This window comes from Pan paniscus, chromosome 9 (genome assembly GCF_029289425.2).
Source record: "Pan paniscus chromosome 9, NHGRI_mPanPan1-v2.0_pri, whole genome shotgun sequence".
Lineage (NCBI taxonomy): Eukaryota > Metazoa > Chordata > Mammalia > Primates > Hominidae > Pan > Pan paniscus.
The window spans coordinates 48011860-48022002 of NC_073258.2; the positions used below are offsets into that span (position 1 = coordinate 48011860).

A 10143-nucleotide genomic window follows, 5' to 3' on the forward strand; every position below is an offset into this window, starting at 1 on the left:
ACCTGAGGTCAGGAGTTAGAGAACAGCCTGGCCAACACGGCGAAACCCGGTCTCTACTAAAAATACAAAAAATAACCGGGCGTGGTGGTGGACGCCTGTAATTCCAGCTATTCGGGAGGCTGAGGCAGGAGAATCGCTTGAACCCGGGAGACGGAGGTTGCAGTGAGCTGAAATAGCACCACTGCACTCCAGCCTGGGCGACGGAGCGAGACTCCGTCCCAAAAAGAATAAATAAATAAAAATAAAAAATATTTTTGCTAAGTATTCTTAGTATTGTAAAACAAATCCCAGCCATGACATCATCTTACCCGTTAATTAAATGGCACTAATTAAATGGTGCTTGAAATATTACAAACATCTATGTTCGACCATACCACCTAGAGTTCTGGGGAAGGTTGGGACCCACAGGTCAAGCCTAGCCCCTTAGTTTTACCATGAAGATAACTCCGGCCGTCGGAGAAAGTGGCCTACCCAACGCAGGTGCTAGAGCGCGAACCAGAGAAGTCGATCCTCCTGGTCTCCCCGGCTGCCTGGTGAGTGGCAGACCACAGGCTAGACTTTCCAGGCCCCGGCCCTGGAAGGGGCGGGGAACCCTCCCCTCACTGCCGGCTGGAAGAATCCGAGCCGTCCCCGCACGCACTTCTGGAAGTGCAAGCCCGGAGCGCGGCGGGCCAGGGATACAGCCAAGTCCCGGGACGTGCCAGCTGCGGTAACTGAAGCCGGGTCCCGGGCGGGCGGGGGTACCAGGGACAGGAGTAGCCTTGGAAAGAGGAGAGGGCCTCCTCCCACGACCGTCGGGATCGCCGCCTCTCCGCCGGCACCCCCGGGCCCCATGCCGCGAACAGGCCGGCGAGGCTGGCAAGGTGCCCGGGCCCGGGGCGGAAAGCAGGAAGTCGATCCCGCGGGCGCGGCCCAGGGTGCGGCGCTGCAGGTGCAGCACGGGGTCGCGGCGCGGCCGCCCAGTGCACCGGAGGAGGTGAGCGCCAGGTCGCCTTCGCGGCCCGGGGACACAGGCAGGGGCGCGGGAGCTGATGCGGCTGGACCGGCCGGGGAAACAGTATTTTCTGGAAGGGGTAAGAGATGCTGCCTTGAGCCTTTGGAATCTCGGATCCGGGCCGCCCAGAGGACCTCGACAGGTGCACAGGGAGGACAAACTGAAGTCCGAGAGAGGCGGCGTGGCCTCCGGCCTCGGGGAGCGCTACCGGGGGTCTCGGGCTTGGGAGAGGGCCTGGGGGCGGTGAAAATGAGGGGAAAGGAGGGGACCACAACATTGTTATGGAAGAGTGAGCTCGGATTGGCAGAGGGACGCAGGGCGGCAACGCGAGTCTCCGGAGGTGGAGGGGTCCAGGCTGATGTATCGCCGCCTGGGTCCTGGGTCGGGGTTCCGGGAAGTGGACCTGCGAGCCAAGCCTAGCCAAGTCGGGGGACGGAGGCTCCGGGGCGGACAGGGCTGAGGGTGGGCAGGCGAGGGTGATGGAGCCCTTCCAGGAAGCAGGGCGAGGCTCAAGCACCCAGAAAAACCTGTGGCTGCCGAGGTCCCCCGCCAGCAGCGGGCAGCGGAGCGCAGGGGCGGGGCTGGGGACTGGCGAACTCCGCCTCTCTGGGGCTGTCGCTTTAAGGGCAAGGCGGGGCGTGCGGGCCCTTTAAGGCCACGTGGGGGCGTGTCAGGAAGTGAGTCCAGGGCCCGCCTCCCGGGGAGTCGGCCTCGGATGTCCGGAGGCTCCTGGGCTGAGCCGGCGACAGATCCCGGGAAGGCAGCGAGACGTGGGCGCCGGCCCAGCCCCCTCCCGCGTCCTTCAGCCCCAAGCCCCGAGCCCCTCTGATTCCGCAGCCCTCCCTCCAGCCGCGCCCGGCCTCCGGCAGCTCCCTGTACGCCTCCCTCCCCCTGCCCGCCCCTCCCTCCGACAGCCGCCCATGCCGCCCTCTCGGCACCTCTTCCCACTCTGCCACGCGTCCTTTTCCTGCACCTTCGCCCCGCGTACCTACTCCTGCCCCGCCCTGCCATTCCTCTCCCCTCCCTTCTCTCTGCGACCCCTCCCTGTTAGGCCCCAGCCTCTTCTCCCCTCACAGGTCTTCTCTGTCCTGGCCTCACCGCCTTATCCTCTTCCTCTCCCTTGCCCTGTGTCTTGTCTCAGAGCCCCCTCGGGGTGGGAGCAGGTTGTGGAGCAGCACAACTGGGCTCACCCCAAAGCAGAACTTCTCTATCCATGAGGACAATGGGGAGGCCTTTAGGCCAGCCCACATGTGACAATCGAGGGCTGCGGCTTCCTTGCGGAGAGCACAAGTGAGCTCACTGCCCTGGACTCCAGGGAATCAGAGTTCTGGCCGCGGGGTGACCCAGCTCCTCTGCTACCATGAATAGGGCCCCTCTGAAGCGGTCCAGGATCCTGCACATGGCGCTGACCGGGGCCTCAGACCCCTCTGCAGAGGCAGAGGCCAACGGGGAGAAGCCCTTTCTGCTGCGGGCATTGCGGATCGCGCTGGTGGTCTCCCTCTACTGGGTCACCTCCATCTCCATGGTGTTCCTTAATAAGTACCTGCTGGACAGCCCCTCCCTGCGGCTGGACACCCCCATCTTCGTCACCTTCTACCAGTGCCTGGTGACCACGCTGCTGTGCAAAGGCCTCAGCGCTCTGGCCGCCTGCTGCCCTGGTACCGTGGACTTCCCCAGCTTGCGCCTGGACCTCAGGGTGGCCCGCAGCGTCCTGCCCCTGTCGGTGGTCTTCATCGGCATGATCACCTTCAATAACCTCTGCCTCAAGTACGTCGGTGTGGCCTTCTACAATGTGGGCCGCTCGCTCACCACCGTCTTCAACGTGCTGCTCTCCTACCTGCTGCTCAAGCAGACCACCTCCTTCTATGCCCTGCTCACCTGCGGCATCATCATCGGTGAGTGGCAGCTGGGGCCACGGGGGATAGAGTGGTCATGGGGACTGAAACCGTGAAGAACAACTCTTCTAGGCATCCTAGGACTTCATCTGTCCCAGCTCCTTTGGTGCAGCAGTCATAGGAGAAAGAGCCTGGGGGCACAGAGAGAGCAAGTAACTTACTAAAGGTCACCCAGCAAGTTACGAGCCCAGCCGGGGCAAGAACAATAGTAATAATAATAGTAACAACAGCAGCAAAAGCAACTGACATTTGTTGAGTGATTAAAATGTGCCAGGCACATGGATCTTAGCCATATTAACTCAGCTAATCTTCATAACAAGATGGGATTATAATCCACATTTTACAGAGGGAAAAACCAAGGCACAGAGAAGTTAAGTAACTTGTCCAAGATCACCCAGCTAATAAGTGGCAGAGCTGGGATCTGAACTCAAGCAATCTGGCTTCGCAGTTCACATGCCCGACCACTGTACTTTATTGTTTCTCAAGAGCTCAGGTGTCCTGATTTCCCAGCCAGTGCTCTTAGTAGAGGACAATACGTCTTTTAATAAATATACCATCACTCTCTGCCAGCTCAGGATAGCGCCTGAGACAGTAGCAAGCAATATGCTTTGAGAGGCCTCAGCTGTCTTCCTGGACTTGACCCTCAGAAAATAATAATTATTGATGGGGAAATTATGCTAATTATTTCACATATAGCATCTCCTTTGTTCTCCCAGAGATCCCCTGGGTTGTGGCATCACTACCAGCGGTCATTTCTATACAAACAAGGAAACTGAGGCTCAGAGATGTTACATTACTTGCCCACGGCCACACAGCTAGCGAGCAGCCAGGCTGGGATGCAAACCCAGATTGGCCAGACTCCCAGGCCTGTGCTTCTATCCCCTCTGCTCGTCTTGGAGGTTAGAACTGCAGTATTCAATGCAGTAGCCATTGGCCACTTATTTAAATTAGTTAAAATTAAGCAAAATGTTAAACATTCACTTCCTCATTTGCGGATGTTACAACCTGATTTTCTAGCCACATTTCAAGGGCTCAGTAGCCAAATGTGGCTGAGGGCTATGGTATGGGACAGCACAGGTTAGATGGGCCCATATTTTACTGGGCCCCATGCTGCGTTAGAGAGCCTCCAGCATCCCATTCCCTCCGAGTCTTCCCAGGGCTGCGTCATCTAGGAATGGGGTCTTCATTTGAACCTATGCTGGTTTTTCCTGGTGCTATAAAGTTTATCTTATTTGGCCTACATATCATATTCTTTGCTGATGGCTCAGGGTCCCAGGCTAGATGCACCGGTTGGTGGGGGAAGGGACCCATCCCATGCCACCTGTCCTAGAAAATGTTTCCCCTTGTTGAGCAACTGCTGGATCTAGGGCTGCTGGGTCTAAGTCCAAGAGGGGAGAAGGGAGAAGGTCACGGTTAGAGTAGGGGAAGCTGCAAGACCCCCCCTGCCAGAACTCTCCCAGCCTGCTTCCATTTCCCTCTCCAGGGAACAGGTGTACCTCCCCTCCTCCCTGTCCTCCTCAGATGCCCCAGGGCTCTCTACTTCATTCCTGCTGACCCTGCCAGGAATGGCCTCAGGGGTAGAGACTCCTAGTTGGAGAATTTGCCTGCAGGAAGGTGAAGACACTAGGGTAACTGGGCCCAAATCCCAAAGGTAATCCAAGTAACCAGTGGTGAGGTTCTGAGAATGGTGCATTCACCAGCCTGCCTGACTGGGACAGGGGCCAGGGAGGTGGGCGCTCTCTGCCGGCCCAGGACCTGGCCCGCTATCTGCAGTGTTTCCTCTTTCTTCCTCCTTGTGGGGGAAGACGAGTCTCAGGCAACTATTCTAGGCCTCCCCTCCTAGACCCCCATGTCACACAGTACCTTTCAAAGCTCCTTCTGGGCCAGGCACAGTGGCTCATGCCTGTAATCCCAGCACTTTGGGAGGCTGAGGCAGGTGGATCACCTGAGATCAGGAGTTCGAGACCAGCCTGGCCAACATGGTGAAACCCTGTCTCTACTAAAAATACAAAAAATTAGCCGGGCGTGGTGGCATGTGCCTGTAATCCCAGCTACTCGGGAGGCTGAGGCAGGATAATTGCTTGAACCCGGGAGGCAGAAGTTGCATTGAGCCAAGATCGCGCCACTGCATTCCAGCCTGGGCGACAGAGCAAGACACAGTCTCAAAAAATTTCTTTCTGGGCAAGAGTCGCTCTAGAACATTGATGTTGCAGTTGCTTCTGGACTCAGAAGGTAACCACCAGGAGGGCTGGGGGTGCTGTAGCCAAGCAGGTGAGTGGGTGGTACAGCCCTCTGCCCCCCTCACCCTGCCCCCAGCAGGTCTGTGGGTACCCCTTGTGCAAAGGTTCTGTCAAGAAAGAGGAGGGTCGGGCTCTGTGGTTGGGCTGGGCATGGTGGCTCATGCCTGTAATCCCAGCACTTGGGGAGGCCGAGGCAGGCGGATCACCTGAGGTCAAGAGTTCAAGACCAGCTTGGCCAACATGGTGAAGCCCCCTCTCTACTGAAAATTAGCCAGGCATGGTAGCGCATCCCTGTAATCCCAGCTACTCAAGAGGCTGAGGCACGAGAATTGCTTGAATCCAGGAGGCGAAGGTTGCAGTGAGCCAAGATCGCACCACTGTACTCCAGCCAGGGTGACACAGTGAGACTCTGTCTCAAAAAACAAAGAGAAAAAGAGAAGAGTGCTGTGTGTTGAGTGCCTATGATGTAGGAAGTATCCTGTCTCCTTTAATACAACCACCTCCATAACAACTTTCATTCATTCATTCCACGACTAGTAATTGGTGGCTAAACACATGCCAGGCACCATGCCAGGCTTTGGGGATACAAGTTTGGAAAAGGTAACCTCAGCTCCTACACTCCTGGAGGGCATGGTGGTGACAGTTACGCTAGCATAGTAAGGGCTGTGATGGGGCATGCATAAAAGGGGCTGTGGGAGCTCTGGGCAAGGGAGGGGACCCGGGGACAGGGCAGTCTAAGCAGGCCTTCTGGAGGAAGTTTAGAAACTGGGTTTAGAGGAAGAAGTAGGGACAGAACATTCTAGACAGAAGGAAGAGCACGTGCACTTCTTCATGGCTGGGCCACAGCGAGACTCACCAGACACAAGGCTGCCCAGTCAGGCCGACTCCACGTGGTGCAGGTCCTAAGAGCTGTGGTGAGTGAGTGGAATTTCTCCTGAAGGCAGTGGAGAGCCACAGAGAGGCTTCACACCAGGGCACAGCCTGGACCGATCTGGACTTCAGGATGATCATATCGGTTGCAAGGTGGAGAGTAGATTGGCTGGAGTGGAGGACAGGGAGGTGACCCAGAGAGCTCAGAGTGGTTAAGTAACTTCTCCCAGGCCACTCAGCTTCTAAATTGCAGAGCCTGATTGGAGGCTAAATCCCTCTGACCCCAAAACTTTCCCCACTGCCCCGTGTTGCCAGATGCTGTGGCAGGAAGTATAACGTGCATTGTTCAGCCCCTGCCTTCTGGGAGCATGGGATCTGGCTAAAAAGACCAGACTGTCACCATGGGCAGGGGCCCAGCAGCCCAGAGCAGGCAAGGGGCTTTGCAGGAAAGCGAGGCAGTAAGAGTCCAGGTTCTGGGATTATCAGGAAAGGATTCCCCAGGAGAAGCCAACTTTGACCTTGACAGATGAATAGAATCCCCCAGAAAGAAGGGGGGTGTTTCTGGCACAGGACATGAACAAGGACACTGAGGCCCAGGGTGAGAAGCAGGGAGACGAGCAGGGAAGCTGGGGCGACCATAGGACAGAGGAAGGGCTGGCAAGGGTGCAGGCACCCCCGCCTGCCACGCCAAGGAGTATAGTCCTGATGGCAGAAGTGGGGAGCCATGGAAGCTCTTTGAGCAGGAGGTGACACAAGATGAGAGTCTCAGAGTCACTGCCCCAAATGACACAAGAGATTCTAACTTAATGCGCCCCATGATGACATCATAGGCTCCCATTCCATGCAAGAAGCAGCCAAGGCTTAGACACTGGAAGTCATTTACGCAGGGTCACCTTAAATCACATTAACCACTAAGTGGCACTCATTCTTCAGAACTCAGTTCAAATGTTATTTTCAGATGCCCCAGGCCAGCACAGTCGCCCACTTACAGGCTCTCACAGCACCTTGTACTACTTTATGGACCTCATTACAATTCTTACAATTGTAATTAAAGAAGTAACTGGGAAGATTTGTTTTAATGTCTTTCTCCTCTGCTAGCAGATAAGCTGCCAGAGGAGGTTTTCTTGCCCTGGGCGGCTCCCATAGTTCATGTGGAGTGCTTTGCCTGCAGTGGAGACTCTGGCTGTGCTTATTGGAGGGAGGCCTGGGGAGGAACGGGGAGGGCCGCAATACTCAGTCTGTGAAATTTGGTGTCTGATCCTCTGTCCTTCTTCCTCCTCGTCCTCATCCCTCTTCCTCGCCCTTCCCCACTCCTCCTCTCCCCACTGCAGGGGGCTTCTGGCTTGGTGTGGACCAGGAGGGGGCAGAAGGCACCCTGTCGTGGCTGGGCACTGTCTTCGGCGTGCTGGCTAGCCTCTGTGTCTCGCTCAACGCCATCTACACCACGAAGGTGCTTCCGGCGGTGGACGGCAGCATCTGGCGCCTGACTTTCTACAACAACGTCAACGCCTGCGTCCTCTTCCTGCCCCTGCTCCTGCTGCTTGGGGAGCTTCAGGCCCTGCGTGACTTTGCCCAGCTGGGCAGTGCCCACTTCTGGGGGATGATGACGCTGGGCGGCCTGTTTGGCTTTGCCATCGGCTACGTGACAGGACTGCAGATCAAGTTCACCAGTCCGCTGACCCACAATGTGTCGGGCACGGCCAAGGCCTGTGCCCAGACAGTGCTGGCCGTGCTCTACTACGAGGAGACCAAGAGCTTCCTCTGGTGGACGAGCAACATGATGGTGCTGGGCGGCTCCTCCGCCTACACCTGGGTCAGGGGCTGGGAGATGAAGAAGAGTCCAGAGGAGCCCAGCCCCAAAGACAGCGAGAAGAGCGCCATGGGGGTGTGAGCACCACAGGCACCCTGGATGGCCCGGCCCTGGGGCCCGTACACAGGCGGGGCCAGCACAGTAGTGAAGGTGGTCTCCTGGATCCCAGAAGTGTGCTGTGGTGTGGACTGGGTGCTACTTATAGACCCAATCAGAATACGGTGGTTGAGAAGGAACCAGTGTTTACAAGTAATATCAGAAAGTTGAAGGAACCAGTGTTTACAAGTAATATCAGAAAGTTGCCAAACCCTTCTCTATCCTCTCGTATTTCTGAGTTTTTGTCCTTCCCGAGGGAGCACCCTAGTGAGAGTTGAACCCCTTCCTTCTGCCTCCAGGGCCTGTCTGCCTCCACATCACTCTGAGGACAGGGACAGGCAACAACCTTGAAGGGACAGCAATGGCAAAGCCACAAAGGCTTCACTGTACTCAGGGGAGATGGCCCTACCACAGCCACCTGGAGAGGGTTGGGAAGCCTTCCGTCTGCGGTGGGCAGGCGGCCTCACCCTGGGCCCACAGACCAGCCTTCCTTTGGAGGAAAGTGTGGGCTGGACTGAGGGAGGAAATGAGCGAGTTCCCTCTGACACCAGCAGATCCCCAGGGGCTGCTGGGCAGTGGCCTGGGAATGGGGTGGATTGTGAGAAAGTGCTCACCATCTATACACCCTGTATGTCCAGCTTTTGAACACAAGGGAACCATGCTTCTCTTAGAGGTTAAGCAGGGTCATTAACATCCTCCCCCAGTCCCTAACATCACATTGTCCTGTGTGGCTCCTCTGGCCCTGAGTGGCACCTGTCCCTCTGGTCTCCCAGCACCTGGCCCAGGTAACAGCCTTCTGAAAGCAGAGCCAAGGAGCTGCTTCTCTCTTCTCCCAGTTCTACCTCCCCAGAAGCCTTCCTCCCCAGGTGGGGCTGATGGAGCAGGGGTCCAGACTAAGAGCCTTCCACCCCAGCTGTGTCTGGCGCCCCTAGATCTCTGCAAGGGAGGTGTTATAGCTGGTTCTGAGCCGCTTGCCTTGTGATGGTAAGACACCAACCTTTACATTCTTCCCTGAGGTTGTGGCTGACAGAGCCTGCTTAGCCCCACTGTTAGTCCAGCGAGCTCCTATATCAAAATGCCGTAGGCCGGGTGGCTTACAAACAACAGAAACGTATTGCTCACAGTCCTGGGGAGCTGGGACGTCCAAGATCAAGAGGCCAGCAGATTCGGACTCTGCTGAGGGCTGTTTCCCGATCCATAGATGGTGCCTTCTCGCTGTATCCTCAATGGTAGAAGCACAAACAAGCAAGCTCCTTCCTGCCTCTTTTATAAGGACTCCAACCCTGTTCATGAGGGCTCCGCCCCCATGACCCAATCAGCTCCAAAGGCCCCACCTCCTAATACTGTCACCTTGGGGGTGAGAATTCCAATGTGAATTTGCAGGGGGAGTGGGGGACACACACAAATGTCAGGGCCATACCACCCTTCACCGCACCCTCCTGCGCTCAGGGTGGCTTGCAGTCCATGGCCCTTCTGGTGGGCATTTGGTATGTCCTTTCTCTTGGGGTGATTTCTGATGTTTTTACTCTATATAGTGAAAGGCTAGGGAGAGCGGGTCTTCTCCCCCCTCCCTCTCCAGTCCCCTCACAATCCCAGATGGGTTCTAATGCAGCTGCTGGAGCCTGATGCCCTGAGTTGTTTGTGATTCAATAAAGAATCCATAAGATCCTGTGTGTGTGGCCTGAGGGAAGAGGCAGCAGGGCTGGAGAGGATTTGTGAACAGGGCCTGGGGGTGGAGGGGAGTTTGGGATCTGTCAGAGGCAGCAGGGCCGAAGAAGGTTTGTGAACAGGGCCCTGGGGTGGAGGGGAGCTGGGGATCTGTCAGGAAGGAGGGCTCATCCCTGCCTTCACCAAGCCCACCCACCAGCAGGCAGCCTTTCTAGGAGCTGGTTCTTTCTAAGGATACCAGGCTCCTTCCTGGAAGGTAGGTGACCAGACTTGAAGTTTCCTATTAGTCGTAATTGCCATTTACTGGATGCTTGTTGGGGGCCATAGGCTGTGCTGAGTGTTGTACATCCACCCTTGTGAAGTTGAGAAGTTGTAAAGTTCATCTTCACAACTCCCCGTGGCCCCTTAGGTGGGAGCCGTCACTGATCTGGTTTTTTTACACATGAGGACACTGAGGCTCAGAGAGGGCCCCAGGAAGGAAGAGGCAGGAGGAGGATTCAGAGTTCTGTGCCTTCAGAGCTTGGTACTTAACTCTACCCCAGCATTCTGAGTCCAATACCCAGCACTTTT

At 56.5% G+C, this 10143-nt stretch overlaps 1 protein-coding gene across 4 annotated transcripts; it reads left to right on the forward strand.

Annotated features, from left to right (window-relative positions):
* The first annotated feature begins 854 nt into the window (after nt 1-854).
* On the forward strand, nt 855-9571 carry SLC35C1 (solute carrier family 35 member C1). 4 transcript variants are annotated; one of them, XM_034932450.3, is made up of 3 exons: nt 855-976; nt 2363-2889; nt 7331-9571. In XM_034932450.3, exons 2-3 carry the CDS (start codon nt 2394-2396, stop codon nt 7888-7890), a joined length of 1056 nt encoding a protein of 351 aa, XP_034788341.2. In that variant the 5' UTR covers nt 855-976; nt 2363-2393; the 3' UTR covers nt 7891-9571. The 4 variants fall into 4 exon arrangements, with proteins under 4 accessions (XP_034788341.2, XP_034788340.2, XP_003808278.2 ...); XM_034932449.3 differs by having other exon boundaries at nt 913-1073; XM_063608400.1 differs by lacking the exon at nt 855-976 and adding an exon at nt 1744-1869.
* Nucleotides 9572-10143: the final 572 nt, after the last annotated feature.

Bases quoted from the DNA above. Each gene is read 5' to 3' on its own strand.
- SLC35C1 (XM_003808230.5), top strand. From the start codon at position 2,355: ATGAATAGGGCCCCTCTGAAGCGGTCCAGGATCCTGCACATGGCGCTG. The intron at 2,890-7,330 runs GTGAGTGGCAGC...TCCCCACTGCAG, and splicing joins CACCTGCGGCATCATCATCG to GGGGCTTCTGGCTTGGTGTG.